This window comes from Rhinatrema bivittatum, chromosome 4 (assembly GCF_901001135.1).
Source record: "Rhinatrema bivittatum chromosome 4, aRhiBiv1.1, whole genome shotgun sequence".
NCBI classification, from domain to species: domain Eukaryota; kingdom Metazoa; phylum Chordata; class Amphibia; order Gymnophiona; family Rhinatrematidae; genus Rhinatrema; species Rhinatrema bivittatum.
In genome coordinates, this window is record NC_042618.1 from 63,954,880 (window position 1) to 63,973,016 (window position 18,137).

Sequence of the window (18,137 nt, forward strand, 5' to 3'; positions counted from 1 at the left end):
GCAATTAGGTATAGATACTGGCTTGATTGCAGTGTTAACGAAGATCAGGTCTAAAGTGTGGCCGGCTTTGTGGGTAGGTTTATTAACTATTTGAGTGAAGCCTAGCGCTTTGAGAGCAGTGAGGAGAGTTTCACAGTTAGGTGATGGGGTAGGGTTATCAACGTGCATGTTGAAATCCCCTAGAATGATGGCTGGCGAGTCAAAGTTGATGAGGGAAGAGGTTAATTCAACCAGTGGTGAGGCATCTGATTCCAAGAGTCCTGGGGGGGCATATACGAGAAGGATTTGTAGCTTGTCTGAGGTGAAGAAGCCGAATTCAAGTTTTGAGTTGGAATTGGATTGCTGTAGCGAGAATCTGAGGTCCTTTTTAGTTGCTAAGAGAATGCCTCCTCCCTTTTTTTTTATGACGAGGTAGCGAGAAGAAGTCGTACGCCTCAGTAGGTAGTTGATTAATTATTGCTGTGTCTGATGGTTTTAACCATGTTTCAGTAATTGCACATAGCTCCGGTTTCACATCGATGAGGTAGTCGTTCAATATTACAGACTTTTTCGTAAGGGATTGAGCATTGAAGAGGCTTAAAGAGAAAAGGGTGAGGCCTGGAAGTTGTGTGGAAGGAGAGACTAAAATTGAAGAGAGGGATTTGAGGTTGTGTTGTTGGGCATGTCGGACAGAAATTCTTTTAGGTGGAGTATTATGTTGGAGAATTGGAATTGTGAAAAATGGGGCCATTTGAGGGGTCTATGTTGTATGAATGTTTGTGGCTTGCTGGAGAGGCTGGATGAATGCTGGAGAGGCTGGACGCTTGCTGGAGAGGTTGGATGAGTGCTGGACGCTTGCTGGAGAGGCTGGACGCTTGCTGGAGAGGTTGGATGAGTGCTGGACGCTTGCTGGAGAGGTTGGATGAGTGTTGGACGCTTGCTGGAGAGGCTGGATGCTTGCTGGAGAGGTTGGATGAGTGCTGGACGCTTGCTGGAGAGGTTGGATGAGTGCTGGACGCTTGCTGGAGAGGTTGGATGAGTGCTGGACGCTTGCTGGAGAGGCTGGACGCTTGCTGGATAGGTTGGATGAGTGTTGGACGCTTGCTGGAGAGGCTGGACATTTGTAAATAATACAAATGTTGGAACATGTACTAAATGGTTCTGTACTTAACATGCTTTATTGCAGAGTCTGTATCCTCAGAGAGAGTTTCAGAAGTTACATTCACTTTGGTATTCTCTCATTCAAATTTAGAAAGGCACTGAGATGGATGAAGCTTCTCATCTAATTTTGGAAACTATGCCATTTTCACAGCAGATTCTCAAAGACAATACACTAAAAGAATCTAAAGCCTTAGCATGAGCCTTTCTATTTAGAATTTGTAAATAAAACCAATAACAAGGTCAAGTGCTATAAACTGCGGTAGGTAGAGATCAGCACCGTTTGAAAGCAATCCTTAAAAGCTATATCTAGTATAGCTAGAGAACTGTAAATAACTTCAGATTATCGGGTGTTCAAAAACAGGAACAAATTTGATGCACGAGTTTATACCACTCCATATCTACTGGGCTATCATTTAATTACACAAACAATTTGTCAATTCTACATTCAGACTGTTCTCTGGTGAATAAGTTAGAGCTCAATTTAAACCTTTTATGAAGTTACCCACAGGTCATATTTTAGGATTTGGCGATGCATGAACAAGTTCACACTAAGAAACAGTGCAAAATCACTACTTTTCACACCTTACAAAAAAAATCACATCATTGATAAACCACTGATTTACCATTTTTCACAGATTTGCAAAATAAAAATGGCTTCCCTGCAAAATAATTTAATTTGCATGAAAAATTTGGCTTTAAAATCTTGGGGTGAACATTTCCATGAAAAAGCAAAGTAGTTACAATTTGTACAATTTTTCACAAAAAGCCCCCCACATTTTTTTCCATGTCCTTATTCAGAACTTTTGTCATCTGTAAAACAGGCCTTGGGCAGCCTAGTAGGCCAACTCTGGCTTTTGTAACAAATATAGACATGATATATATTGCCATGTAAAAATGAAGAAGTCATGATTCTCTCTCCTGGCATAGTTACTACTGACACTATGAAACATTTTTAACATAGGACAAGAACCAGTGAAGATGGCTCAGGAGACTTCCATGGTAAAGCTTTCCAGGCCCCACTCCTGTTTGTGACTATTTCATAGACCAAGGCTTCTCAAACCTGTCCTGGGGACCCCACAGCTGGTTGGGTTTTCAGGACATCCACAATGAATGAGAAATTTGCATATATTGAGTCTCCATGGTAGGCAAATGTATCTCATGCATATTTATTGTGAATATCCTGAAAACCCGACTGACTATGGGGTCCCCAGGACAGGTTTGGGAAGCCCTGTTGTAGACACTCAATTGGTCAAACCTGCTCTAGGAGAAGCTATCTCCAGTCTTCAAGAATCACAAACAGGCCAGGTTTTCAGGATATCCACAATGAATATGAATGAGATAAATTTGCATGCATTGTCTCCATTATATGCAAATCTATCTCCTGCATATTCATTGTGTATATCCTCAAAACGTGGCCTGTTTGTGGCTCTCAGATTGGAGCTGGCTACCTCTCTCCTAGAGCAAGTCAAAGGTAGCCTCATCTGGCACACCTGTGAACAAACATAAGAGAGACAGAAATAGTTTTCTGAAGAGTTAAGCAACTGATGAGATCGAGGCACTTGAAAACCCAATATAAAAAGGAGACAGTAAAGATAGATTTTCTTTCTAAGTTAGGCTGCCCTTCAAAAACTAGTGCAACCTGAAAGTTTCTCCTGCATTTGAACAGCAGAGCTACAGAAAGGAACTCAGTTTAGTCAAGTATTATTTTTTTTTTGTTATTTTTTGTGTATCATCCACACAATTCCCAAGAGAATATCAAAGTAATGCCAGTATATAAACTTGCATTACATTGAAAATGAATTCTGATAATCATTATAAAAACCATAGGGGATGATTTACTAAAGTGCACTACTGCATATTAACAACACATTTTAGTAAATAGGCTCCATTTAATGGAGCCTATGGCAGCTTTTAAAACATGCTAAAAATAGCCAATTTTAGCACAGCCTAGTAAATCAGTCCCCTAAGTAAGATAGTTCTTATTATAATTCAGAGCAAGGGCAGATTTTCAAAAGCATTTACACACTTAAAACTGGGTTTTAAATGTGTAAATGCACTTTACCGTGTTAGTGGCTTTTGAAAATTGCTACAACATATGCCACTGAATTGTCAATAGGTTTTACTCACGTTAAGTGCACTTAACGCAAGTAAATGGCTTTAGAAAATTACTATGATACTATGTTACATTTACATGTGTAACTCCTTTGAAAGTTTACTTAATAGTCTTGTTGAAAATAATGGTAAACAAATACAAATTCTCTCAGTCAAGAAGCAGCAGGAAGATTGCTTTCTGATGAAAAAATATTTTGTGACCTTTTCATTGTCAGATATGAGAGTACCACATCAATGTTTTGTCTACTGTAGATCTAGTCTGGTGTCCAAGATGTATGCCATACATATTCATGAAATATATTTGCCTGCACATGATTCAAGAGCCCAGTTTATTTTATTTTGGTTATGCTGAAAACTAGATTAATTGACAATGCTCTGGCCAGAGTTAGTTTTCCCTGGTATAGAGGTTAGGAACCATGGCGTTATTATTCTCTTATTACCGCATAAGATTTAATGCATTCGTTACAATATTGCCTTGACATGTATATTACAAGGGTGATTGTCAAAGGAACTCCCACAGGTGAAGAAGTGCTTTACCCACAAAAATGGCTTTTTCTAAAACTGGGCGACCGATACGCATGTACTTTTACATGCATAGGAAACGTGCCAAGGAGCAGAGTCTGGGCAGGAATGCTTTTATGTATATACTTTTTGATTTTAGAAAGCATGCATGTAAATTTTTGGCAAAACTATCTATGCCAAGTAGCAGGTGGAATTGTGTGCATGTAGTTTTGCTGAGATCATTTTTGGAGTAGACTTGTGCGTGTAAGTCCACTTTGAAAACTAGTGTATTTGCTGGCTAACATGAATGGTTTCAAAATAACCTCCTGTACAATGTTTCTATGGTCAGCAAATAGCAAACTATTTTTTAAAGTCATTAAGCTCTAGCATTCCTTCCTGTATTTTTTTTTTTTTTAAAGAATTATGAGTGTCATTTATCAAAATGTGTTAGGTCATTAACGCGTGTGTTAAGGCCTAATGCCCACGATAACGCCATAACGTGCGCGATAAATACCACATCGCAAAATGCATATACAAATTTAAAATTAATATTCGGATGGGAGGAGTTTGGGTGGAGAAAATGGAAATGAGGGTCGGTTAACATGGCATGCGATAAACTAATGCACAGCAAAGCAGGTTTTAAAGCCAGAAAGAACACCTTTTTTATGCGCATTACCAGCTGAAATTTTTTTTTTTTTTAAATTGCAAATGCCAGTTAGGGAGAGGGGAGAGAGCCTCTGTGGAGGCTCACTTATAATTGAAGTTTTTATACAACTGTAAGAGGAGGCATTATTTATTTATTTAAAAACTTTTCTATACCGTCGTTAAGTAGTATACCATCACAACGGTTTACATTGCGGTACATATATATATCTTAGAAAGAAGTATAAGTTAATACTATATCTAGGAAGTGCCATTAAAGTCCGGTAACATAGTTTCATAATAAAGACTAATTGCAGAATGTTTAAGATCTTGTCCTTTTCTATGCTTCTCAGTTTTAATTGGATATATAACTCTAATAGAAGGTATGTTTTGTTTTAATAAAACATGTTTATTGAGCAGAAAATGGTGCTGTGTTCTGAAGTTCTGCTGTCAGAATTCATATTCCACTATCCACCGCTCTCTTTGTAAAATGCTTGCTTGAAAAGCCAAGTTTTTAAGTCCTTTTTGAATAGTTTAAAATCTCTCTGTAGTCTAATTTCTAAGGGCATGGTGTTCCACAGTATTGGTCCAGCTAAGGAGAGGGCCCGTTGTCTAACTTGGGTCATTCTAGCTGTTTTAACCGAGGGGATGGTTAGGAGTGCTTTATTGGCAGATCTGAGGTTTCTATGTGGGACATGAACACGTAGTGCTGTGTTCAACCAGTCTGCTTTTTCGTCATGAATAAATTTATGTATTAATTCACTCCACTTCGTCACAAGCCAACTACAAATCCCTCCTCAACACCTACAGGAACGCTATCCTTAGAACAAAGAAAGATTTCTACGCAAGAAAAAATCCACAACTTCATCTTTGATTCAAAGGTACTTTTTTCCTACTTCTCACTTACCATACCTTCACCTCCCACCATTCCAGACTACCAAGCACACAACAAAGCCAAGGAACTTGCCAATTACTTCAAGAAAAATATCTCCAACCTAACTCACCCTCTTACAACTCTCAGCCTCCCTCCAATTCACCCTTTCATCATCCCACCTCAGCAAAACATTAGTCTGGAGTCCTTCGAGCCCACTTCTTCTCTTGAGATAGAAAATACCCTCAAGAAAATCAAACCATCGTCCCACCCATCGGATCCTCTACTGACAAACTTGCTCATCGCCATCCCGAATACCATCGCTAAACCAATTGCGGAAATTATAAATACCTCTTTATCTCAAGGCACGGTACCAAACCAGTTAAAATTAGCAATTCTTAAACCACTCCTAAAAAAAACCAAACACTTCTCCAACGGATCCTGCTAACTTCCGCCCCATTGCAAACTTACCACTGATAGCCAAACTGATGGAGAAAATTGTAAACAAGCAACTTTCTGAATACCTCGAAGATAACAACATACTTGCCCCGGCTCAATACGGCTTTCACAAATCTCTACATACAGAGTCCTTACTTCTATCACTCACGGACACTATCCTCTTAAACCTGGATAAAAAACAATCTTACCTCCTGGTTCTTCTAGATCTGTCTGCAGCATTCTACACGGTAAAACACACAATACTCTTAGATCAACTAGCGAACATAGGCATCAAAGGTTCAGCACTCAATTGGTTTAAGTCCTTCCCACGCAACAGGATCTATAAAGTCAGGATAAACAATAAAGAATCTCATCCAGTCCTCTCAGACCAGGGAGTCCCTCAAGGATCCTCACTCTCACCCACTCTCTTCAATATTTACCTTCTCCCGCTCTGCCACTTACTCTCAAACCTTAAGCTAATTCATTACCTCTACACGGACGACATACAAATTCTGATCCCGATCACAGAGTCCCTTCAAAAACCTATCTCCCACTGGAATGATTGCCTTCAGGCAATTAAGGACCTTCTCTCCAGCCTCAACCTAGTTCTTAACGCCCCTATCAACCCAGCAAGCCCCTCTCAACCTACCAGCTTAAACATTAATCTCTCACCTGATGTCAGAAATCTAGGAGCCTGGCTCGATAACCATCTAAACCTAAAAAAATTTATAAACACCACCACAAACATTTGCTTTTACAAATTGCAAGTCCTCAAAAACCTAAAACCACTCCTTCACTTCAATGACTTCCGTTTGGTGTTACAATCTATCATCCTAACCAAGACCGACTATTGCAACTCCCTTCTACTCGGACTCCCTACCAGCTCCATCAAACCTCTACAGATGGTTTAGAACGCCGCCGCTAGAATTCTCACAAACTCCAACAAAAGACAGCACATCACCCCTATCCTCCGTAACCTACACTGGCTGCCTATCAAATACAGGATCCTCTTTAAAGTTCTCACAATTATTCACAAAGCGACACACAACCTCTCTCCCATAATATTAAGCACACAACTCCGACTGCATACTTCATCAAGACCCATCAGAAGTGCATACAAAGGGACACTGTATGCCCCTCCAGCTAATACATCACTAAGGAAGCACACTATCTACAGCAGGCCCCCATCAATGGAATGCGCTCCCCCCAGATTTACGACTAGAACCAAGCCACCTGGAGTTTAAAAAAAAGCTAAAAACCTGGCTCTTCATCCAAGCTTACCCACACTTAAAACTGCCATGGTGTGAGTACAGACTTAAGTTCATCTTCCCATCGGTTATACGTTCCGTATTCTTTCACTGGTTAGATTTTTTCATTCACCGGCTATTATGTTCCATATTCATTATACAGCTTTATGTATTCAGGCACTTGTTACATGTTCCCTATTCATTCACTGTTATATGCACTGTATTCATTCTCTCTTGTTATATGTATTTAACATATTCTACTGTTCTATGTACAGCCTCTGGCTAAGGTACAGTTTTATGCACAGCCTTTGTCTAAGTTACAGTTTTATGTAAACCGGAGTGATTTGTATTTCATACAGGAACCTCGGTATATAAAAATTAAAAATAAATAAATTGTGTAAAGTGTTTTGTATTGGATTCTGTATTCAATGGGTAGGCAGTGGAGTTCAGCTCGAGTTTCAGTAATGTGATCATTTTTTAGTTTACCAGTAAGTATTCTTATGGCAGAGTTTTGCAGTATTTGGAGTGGTCTTATTGTTGTGTATGGTAATCAAAGGAGAAGGGCATTACAGTAGTTTGTGCTAGCAAATGTTAGTAAAGGTTTTAATTTCCTGAGAACCATGAGTTTGGCGTAACCTTCTCTGGTTTTTAGTGATATGTGTTGTTTGAGGCTGAGTTCTGTGTCAATTATTACACCCAGGTTTTGTACGTTTTCAGTTAGTTCTATTTTCTGATTTTTTTTTTTTTTGGAGTAGTATCGGGGTTTGGATAATCGTCAGATTTTTACGTTCTAAATGTAGGAATTCAGTTTTCTCGGTGTTAATAACTAGCTCCATTTGGTTTAGTAGCTGTTTGATGATGTCTAGGTAACATGCTTGCTGGATATAGCAAGGTTTTGGCGGGTGGGGTAGGTTTTGGGGGGCTTTTCCATGCACTGTCATACATACAAACATCACAGTTGCCATCAGTGAAGATTTACTGTTGTTTGGAGTGATGGAAGGCAAAAGAAGAGTAGATTTGTACAATGTTCTCTCTACCTAGCCACAATCAAGCTAGGGAGAGAATAAATGGTACAAATCTTCTCTTCTTTTGCCTTCCGTCACTCCAAATCAAATCTTCACTGATGGCAACCATGCTGTTTGTACTTATGACCGTGCATTTAACACTTCCCCCCAAAACCTACCCCACCCCAAGTTACTAGTGGTAGTGTCCCCTCTTACAGTGGCATAAATAGCTAACTTTTATGTGAACCTCTACAGAGTCTCTCTCTCTCTTTCTAGCAGCCCGAACCGCTATTTGCGATAAAAACTTTCAGAGTTCGTAGCATGGCAGCAGTAGATTACGCAGCGTGCGATATGAAAATAAATGTGGTGTGATAAATGTATTGCGTGATGTATCACAAAAATTAGCTAACCATGCCTTTTTTTTTTTTTTTTTTTTTTACCGTGGGCGCTATTTCTACGATATTTATAGAATTTTGATCAATCTAGGTCTATATTTACAGACTTCAGTAGTGCTGTATTCTTGTTTATAAAATGAAACTCCTAGCTCTGCTGCCTTTCACATCCCTACTCAGATCAGGGAACTCCTTTCAGGCACAGAAAGGTGAATTTTCAACAGAGCACATTGCAAAGTAAGCAAAAATGCACCTAGGTTACACCAATTGCCACACAGAAACATAGAAATGGACGGCAGAAAAGGACCAAATGATCCACCCAGTCTGCCCAGCAAGCTTATGTCAGTATCTTCAGCACTGTGCAGGTTACCCTCATGCTTATCAGTTTCCCAGTCCATAAAAGTCAAGGCCCTCAGTTGCTGACCGAATCCAATTTTCCCTAACCTCTGCCTTGAAAGCAGAGAGCAATGATGGAGCAGCACCAAAAGTATCAGGCTTAATGATTAAGGGTAGTAAAAGCTGCATCAGCAAGTTACCCCCATGTTTATTTGTTCCCCAAACCGTAAAAGTCAGGGCGCTCGGTTGATGTCTGAATCCAATTCCCCTTTTCCCACTGCTATTGCAGCAGACAGCAATAATGGAGTTGCATTAAGCCTTGATACAACCTTTAACAAATAGTAACTGCCACACAGTTACCCCCAGCTACCCCCATGCACTCTTTTCTTTAATTTCATCCTCTAGCCTTTAGGGATCTACAATGTTTATCCAATGCCCCTTTGAATTCCTTCATTGCTTTTGTCTTCACCATCTCCTCTGGAAGGGCTTTCCAGGCATTCACCACCCTCTCCGTGAAGAAATATTTCCTGACATTGGTTCTGAGTTGATCTCCCTGGATTTTCGTTTCATGACATCTAGTTCTATTGATTTTTTTCCAATGGAAAAGGTTTGATGATTGTGCATCATTAAACCGTTCAGGTATCTGAAGGTCTGTATCATATCTCCCCACCTCCTCTTTTCCAGGCTATACATATTCATATCCTTCAGCATCTCCTTATAAGTCTTCCAATGCTGACCCCTGACCAATTTGGTCACTCTTCTTTGGATCGCCTCTATCCTTTTTGAGATACGGACACCAGTACTGAACACAGTACTCCAGGTGAGGCCTCACCAAGGACCTGCACAAGGGCATTATCACCTCTTTTTTCTTACTGGTTATTCCTCTCTCTATGCAGTCCAGCATTCTTCTGGCTTTAGATATCGCCTTGTCACATCACCAGACACTATCACACCAAGATCACCTCTCTCAGTCCATGTGCATTAGTCTTTCACTGTCCATCACATACAGGTCTTTTGGATTGCCACACCCCAGATGCATGACTCTGCTCTTCTTGGCATTGAATCCCAGCTACCAAATCTTTGACCACTCTTCAAGCTTTCTTAAATCACTTTTCATTCTCTCTACTCCTTCAGGCGTGTCCACTCTGTTGCAGATCTTAGTATCATCCGCAAATAGACAAAATTTACCTTCTATCCCTTCTGCCAGGTTGCTCACAAAGATATTGAACAGAACTGGTCCCAAAACCAATCCCTGTGGCACTCCACTTAACACTGTTCTTTCTTCTGAGTAGGTTCCATTTACCATTTCAGGTTGTCTCCTGTCAGTCAACCAGTTTACAATCCACACTACTACCTTGGCACCCACTTCCAAGCTTCTCATTTTGTTCACGAGTCTCTGTTACAACTGTCATTGCCCGACGTCTCCACTCTGCCCTCCTTACCTCTCTGGCGACTCCTCCCGCGGTTGTCGGATGTTTGGCAGCCGCAGTGTCTGCCTGCTGTCCTCTCCGGCGTCCCTGGTCCGGCATGGGTGCTGCCTCCCGTCATGCTGTCCAGCTGCCTTAGGGCACGCGTGCTGCGTGGCCCTGCTTCAAATACTTTCTTTGGCACAAATCTCAGGGGCGTCCCCCTGTGATGACATCACGCATCCCGGATACAAAAAGCCTACGCTACTGGCTAGCTAATCGAGTTAGCAAGGGTCAGGTATTCGTACTGGTGAACTCCTTACAGATGGGATTCGCTCTCCGTACCTAGCTACTCTGCCTCTCCATTATTAGACTTTCTCTATTTGGGGTACCCGCTCCTTGGGGGCCTCTCTCTTCTCTTTCAGGTCGCTGTCTGGAACTGGTACTCGCTCGAGGGCCCATGTTCCTGAAATCGCTGCCTGGACTTCACTTCTGCCTGGAAGATACCGTTGCCTACACCATCAGTGATTTACTATCTACTTCTCTCAGAGCTGTTTCCTGGAACCAGGTACTCGCTCCTTGAGGGCCTGCCTCTACTCCAACTCCTGTGATTCCTACCGAGAGAAACCGCTGTGTGAGTACTCAACCAACGAGGCTCTATTCCAGAACCCTGCATATACTTCATTGTACTCACTATCTCAGTTTCCCTTCACTACAGCACAGCCATTGTGGGATCGCTGTTCAAGAGCCCTGAGGGACTACAAGCCCAGCCGGGCTTCATCTCTGCTCACTACTGCCACCTCTGGTGGCTCCTCAATACTGTTAAGATCTATCTGTGTTGTGGGTCCTAAGCTGAGCCTGACCTGTGGCCCCTCCGGGACTTCCCTCCCATGGGCGTGGTCAGTAGCCAAAGTGTCCAAGGTTCCACCCAAAACCTTGCAAACAATAACAGGACCATATCAAAAGCTTTACTAAAATCCAAGTAAATCACATCCAGTGTTCTTCCCTGATCCAATTCTCTAGTCACCTAATCAAAAAATCAATCAGATTTGTCTGGCAAAACCTTCCCCTAGTGAATCCATTCCAAGCTCTTCCCATACATTCTCTTCTTTAAATGGAGTATCATCTACTCCATCCCCATCCACAATCTTGTCAACTAGCAACGGTTCTTCTCCAGGGTCTTCTTTAGTGAACATCGAACGGAAGTATTTAATATTTTGGCCATTTCTTCATCTCTCTCCATACATTGATCTTTGTCACCTTTCAAGTTCACTATACTACTTCAGACCTTTCTGATTTCTCTCTGAAAAATGTTTTGTCACTTCAATTTATCTCATTGGCAATCCTCTCTGCTGCCTGACTTTTTGCTTTCTTTCTCAGGTCTCCCTCAGTTTCCCCAGATATTCTTCCCTGTGTTCCTCTTGTTGGGATCCTTTATATTTTTTGAATGCTGCTTTTATTTTAATCAGCCACATCCTTTGAGAACCAGATCAGTTTCTTATTTCTTTTACTTTTCGCACATATAGATTTGTTGCCTTTGTAATTGCTCCTTTTAGTTTGGCCAACTCCACCTCTCTTATTTTCTCCCAGTTTTCTAGTTTACCTACAGGCACATCCCCATTTTGACAAAGTCCATATTTTTGAAATTCAAAACTTGGGTCTTTGCATGACCTCTCTGTATATTTGTGATATCAAACCATACTGTTTGATGATCACTGGTGCTCAGGTTGGCACCCACCTGGACATTATCACCATTAGTGAGCACTAGGTTGAGTAAAACTCCCTCCCTCATGGATTCAATTACCATTTGTTTGAACAGAACCCCTTGAAGGGCATCCACTATCCCTCTACTTCTGGTAGATTCCACAGAAGGGATTCTCCAGTCTACATCAGTCAGATTAAAATCTCCAACTAGCATCACTTCTCCCTTCTTTCCCACATTTTTGATGTCTTCAACCAGATCTCTGTCTATTCTTCCATTTGAGTCAGAGGCCTATAGCCCATTCCAGTAAAAAATGGATGCACCATCTTTTTTTTTTTTTTAGGATGGCCCATAATGCTTCTCTACCCTACATCCCTTGCAGTTCAGTTGCTTGGATATTGTTTTTGACAGTTACTCCTCCCCCTTTTCTGTTCTCTCTGTCCTTCCTTAACAAGTTATAGCCCAATATAGCCATATCCAATTATGAGACTCAGTGAACCAAGTCTCTGTAACAGTAACTATATCCAAATCTGCTTCCACCATTAAGGCCTGCAGGTCTGAGATTTTATTGCGAAGACTATACACATTTGTGGCCATAACTTTCCAGCTAGTCTCCCTAGGATTGCTGTTCTTAGTCATCTTTTCTATTTTGAGCTGACTTTGTTCTTCTCCCAATTCCTGTCTTGCTTGGGGGGCCATGGCAATTTCATTGGCCACTTCCTGACACCCCCACCTTCTAGTTTAAATGTCTCATCGTATATGCTCTGAATTTCTCACTTAGCATCCTCTTTCTGGCCAAGGTCAAATGTAGACCAGCCTTACAGTATAACTTTATACTGTTTTATTCACAACCCAATCCACCAATGTAATGCAAACCACTTGATTTACACCATGCTTTGAGCCAAACACTGAAGTTATCTATATGGCAGAGCCTTTCCTTCCCCTTTCCATGAACAGGTAATACTTCTCAAAAGGTAATGGTCTTGGCCATGTGTCTAATCTTTGTCCTTAGGTTTTGAAAATCTTTCTGTTCTGCAAGATTACCATGTCTAGCAGGAGTCTACTTTCTTCTGTAATTGCATTGACTATCTGGTTGGCATTTCTACTAGCTGAGGATCCTAGAAGGCATTTAACTGTTGTGTCCCTATCAAAATTATTACCCAAATTGGTGACTGAGTATCCCAGCAAAAGAAGCTTCCTTTTATGACCTTTGATAATGTTTATGGGTTTCTAGGTTTACAGGGTGATTATATCCTTTACAGATATCACCTCATTTTTTTTTTTTTTTATTCCTGGAGCTTCATTATCTGAGGCAGAAAAGGTATTATGTAAGAGTAACAGTGGGAAGAGTGAGTGGCTTTTCATTACAAGCCTTATTCTGCCAGAGCTCACTGTAATCCATTTATTCCTGGGTTTCTGAAGCCTGTGGGAGTGAGGTTGGATATTCAAGATGCTGCACAGTTAGGGAAATTGAGTGTGGTATAATCACATGTCTTGATCTACCAAAGCCCACTGTAAACCATTTATTAATAGGTTTCTTAATCCTCTGTGGGAGCTGCGGGAGACAGTCTGGATGCTGCCAGGGAGGGGAGGTTTTGTGAAACTTGAGCGATTCCTCTTTCAGATGTGTCAACTTGTTTTTTCATTATAGACAGCTGAAAGCAAACTGGACATCTCTTAAGTCTCCAAAAGTCAGGCTTTGGGACATAAGCATCACAATCATTATACTGAATTAAAGACATTCTGCTAATACTAATATACAAGTTATTAGATAGGTTAAGTGGTTAGACTTAAGTACCAAAGTCATTGGATGAACTATTTAAGGACAAATCATCCTAGAGTTTGGTGGGAACAAACAACTCTTATAGATACCAGTCTTTTAAAATTAACAAACACAGCTTCTTAATACAGACTAGCAATATCAAACCTTGGAAAAATAGAGAGAGATTTCAACCATGCAATACAGAAATTCAGAATAATATCACCAAGAAAGCAAGCTATAATATGGCGCACAAGTTAGCTTTAAAAATTATCTCGCCAACACTACTCCTGACAAGTTACACCTAGTTGGTGCACACACATTTTTCTTGAAAACTTAGGTGCATATTGCCAAAATTTAACATGTGTGTCCCTAAATCCAAATCTCTCCCTGGTAACACCTCCACTCAGTTCAGATAAACATATGCATGAACATGACACACACAAGAATGTTTATGCATATATTGGGTGGGCAATTTTATAAAAGGTCACTAATGTGTGTTAAACAGTGTTTTACATGCAGAAGTTCCTTTGCAAATTACCTCCTTACAGCAAGAGTATTAGTTACATTCTTCAAGCTATGACCTTTCCTGGTTCTTGGTTCCATCATATCCTCTCAAGTTCCATGTCAAGCTGAGCAAGATTGATAAGTGTAGGCTTCCAGCATAACAAAGTAGATGTCAAAGTCTTCTTGCATTTCAATATTTATTCCAGTAAGCTCAAAACATCACAGTATTTGCTGTTGGCAAGGTCCCTGGCTGAGTGGGAGGGAGCTACCACTACGACATCCACAGGGTTGTTCTGTATTTTATCAAAACTAGTGCAAATCCATTAAAGCACAGAATGGCAGAAAAGTGACTACAGATGGACAGAAAACTCGCTGAAAACAAGAGAGACTTTGATGCATTGTAAAATATGCCTAAAAGAGAACTGAAAATCACCTCTGAAGTTAAAGGGCAACTACTAGACAGGGAAACATCAAGGGTTTTCAATCCGGTCCAGTTGATTTTTTTAGGCTATCCACAATGTATACACGCAATATAGATTTGTATACAGCGGAGGAAGTGCATGTAAATATCGTGTGCATATTCATTCTGGATATCCAGTAAACATGACCAGATGGGGAGAATACTCAAGGACAGGACTAAAAACCCCTTCTCCATTCAATGAATGATAAAGGGTAAGGGTAAAATGAGACTATGAAATTAAAATACTCACATTTAAAGAAAAAATACATAAACAACTTAATCATATTTTATTTTGACTGCATCTTACAGCTTACACATTTCACAACCCCACTGCTATGGTTCTCTCCAAAAGATAAAAGGACAGCAGAAAAAAAAATATGCAGCAATATTGAGGCATCAGACAGTAGTCCAATATTTTGAGAGATACATGTAGTATTTTAAAGATGCCCATCCAGCTCCTACCTCCAATGCCAATAAAACTACAGGGCTTCTTGTGTTTACTCAAACCTGAAAATGCATGTTTCATGTTACAGTATTCTCAGATTTAGTGATGCCTTGGGGACTTGAACACAGCTCAATCTGGGTTAATTCTGCTCTCCTTGGAAATGGTGAATTTGACATTGGTATTTTTTTCATCCTGCAATATTCACATATTCAGGGTAATTTTCAAAGGAAGATGTAAAGGTAACATACAATTGGAGCAATTTTCCAAAACCTGTTTATTGGCATTAAGCGCACTCAAAGCAGATAAAACCTATTGACCATTCAATAGCATATACTGAACCAATTTTCAACTTTGAAATTGCTATAATATATGCTATCGAATGGTCAATGTGTTTTAACCACTTTCCATTGAAAATTACTTCCTTAGTCTAAGATGTCAGTCAAAGCAGTGTAGGGAGCGGAGTAAATTTGAATGTTAACTATGAGGGCAGTTTTAACCCAGTTACTTTTGTTTTAATTTAGTCAGTGCTATAAACGTAAGAGAAGTCTTGAAACCCTAATCAAAGAAGCAAATAACCATTACTGAATTGGATCTGAAAACACAAAAATCTACTTCCTTCAATACGTTTAGAAATAGTTTCAAATATCTCCTGCAGTGAACTGTGTTTTAAGACAGCAGCATAGCAACTGCAGGGCCAGCAGAAAGAAAACATTGTGATCTTTGAAGGCAGCACCCTTTTGATTGGATTCTGCTAAAACAGGACCCTTTCCAACAATTTTTTTTGGAGGTAGGGTTTACATGTAATTACAGTAATAAAAAAAAAATCCATACATTAAATCCTAACACACACAGTAGTAAGGCAAATCTAAATTCTGACTGTTAAACAGTAGAGAAGCTTACACTTCTAGAGATGTCCATCCGGTTTCAGGGGCTCTGTGCAGCTTTTCCAAATTAATTGAAGAAACCTAAAAACTTGCAGTTTATTTTCCCAAACTTAAGAAAAGAACCCTGTCACATATCACAATGACTGATATATAATTTTGCCTAAACAGAACACAGTGGAGGATCACTGTGATGGCTTTTGTAAAACTCACTGGGAAAGGATGGTTTTGTTCTTCCTTTGACTTTAAAGGGAAGCCCCACACCAAATACAGCTTTTTAGAGAAAATGAAAGCAGCTAAGAGAGGATACAATACACCTTGAAATTTATTTCCAAGACCAAGAACAGGGTAAGATGAAAGCATTTTTAGAAGACTGTGAAGCTAAGCGATCTGAATCTAAATCAGTGAAAAAAAAAAAAGAAAAATTGTTCCAACTGCTTTAAAATAGCTGTTCTTCAGAGGTCCTCACATCCATTAAATAAAATCATACCAATTTACAGTAAATTTCTTTATATTTCTTTTAAAATTCCCTCCCTCCTTAAAAAAAAAAAAAAAAAGTGCACCTAGAACCAGCATAGATTTAACTTTCGTAATACAAGTCTCGTTTTCTTTTAGCAGCTACTCAAGGTTTTTCAAAATAGCTTACACTTCTTGATGTAAGGAATAATGGCCTTCCAGAGTTTACCACTCTGTGTCTTGTCCGGGGGAAAAAGTATTCAAATTATAAAAACCTGAAATAATTTACCACTCAACTCAGAACTTAAATAAAAGCAGGAGATTTCTTGCAAAGACACGACAAAGAAAAGGAAAGAAAAATTAAAGGAAAGAGCATGCATTCAAACTAGAGGTGAAGACAAATATACTTATCTATACAGGCACTAGAAGACGCAATCAAATTGTTACCATTACTCATTTTAACACACATCCCACCCTACAATACATTTTTTTTTCATTCACTAATCACTGGAGGTACCAATATTTAAGAATGGAAAATTCAATATTGAAAAATAAAACCTAAAATTTAAGGTTTTTTGCTCCAGAAAACTATGGCAAGTTTTGTATGAAATATTAGGATGCTTGTAGAATTTTACCATCTACATTGGCTTTGCTTTGGGAACCAAATGTTGTGCTCCACATACATGTTCTTTGATAAAAAGGTTCATTTTTGTATGTTATACAGTCAGTAGACTTGCAAATAAATGAACATATCTCGGCCATTGACTGGCACACGTTGCTGATACCAAAAAGATCTCCTTGCAGTTTGAAAACAATCTGTTTTAATTCAGGACAAATGCGCCATGCCATAGTGCAACAAATATGTGCAACACTCAATGAGACACTGACAGATAAGAGCTGCATGGATATTACTGAGTCCACCTGCAAAGCAATTTTGTTCAAATTGCACTGCATGCAAAAGAAGGATCTGCACGGTTGGGAAGCTGTTCCTCGATGTGATGGGTTCTTCTGTTAGCGCAGCCATAGTTTAAGACGCAGTGCATCTACTCCATTTAAATAATATCTGAACAAGCGTTTATCTCGCACAAAGCCAAGATTTTCATAAAGTTTCAAAGCAGACTTGTTTGTGATCTCCGTTTCCAAGACAACCTTTAAGGAAGACAAGACGGAAGGATTTTAATTAGTGACATTAATCATAACCTAGAAATAGCATAAGTTGCAGCAACAGCATTTTAACCCTTCTCTCTTATCAGCTCACTGCTTTCTCTATGGTTTGTTCATTAAATGACTGCTACGCACAGTGGGACAACGGCTCTCATGTAACACATTCTTCTGGGACAAACACGTTTCACGTATGTTTTCTTAAGCCATCTCATTTATGTTAGCCTTACCTCTCTACACAGTGATAGGAGGGGGAAGCATCACCCTTAATATATACAAGCATGAAAAACGTACAAATATAAAAATGAAGGAAAAGTCGCATTATGCTTGAGAGGAATGAGGCCAGCAGGGGTTTGGCTGGTTAGGAGCACACTAAAGAGATAATCTTTAGAGACAATATAGTCTTTCCTACACTAATTCACTTTTTACATCGTGTTGTACAGAGCTTTCTATAGAATTAGGGCAGAATAAGGTAAGAGTCCACACAATAGTTTCAGTCTACTTTTATAAAGTACTCTGGGGGGGGGGGGGGGGGGGTAACTTTTCTGAAATGCTTATTCGAAAAGAGCAAAGATGGATTTATAAACTCAATAGCCTCGCCCCACATGGCCTCAATAATGAGATCGAGTGGTCCATTTTTAACTTAGCTTGGCTATTTTCAGTTGTCCTTCACGTCC

General features: G+C 39.8%; 2 protein-coding genes across 2 annotated transcripts in view; one reads left to right on the top strand and one right to left on the bottom strand.

The window, feature by feature from the left end:
• Positions 1-18,137, top strand: part of CCDC198 (coiled-coil domain containing 198) — an 83,824-nt gene that overhangs the window by 65,350 nt on the left and 337 nt on the right. The gene's annotated exons all lie outside the window — the stretch shown is intronic.
• The window catches only part of LOC115089866 (N-alpha-acetyltransferase 30-like), a 35,504-nt gene continuing 32,154 nt past the window's right edge, over positions 14,788-18,137 (bottom strand). Inside the window, exon 4 of the mRNA XM_029598238.1 lies at positions 14,788-17,448. Coding sequence (XP_029454098.1) covers positions 17,311-17,448 — 138 coding nt within the window. The 3' untranslated portion in view covers positions 14,788-17,310. The remainder of the gene's footprint in view (positions 17,449-18,137) is intronic.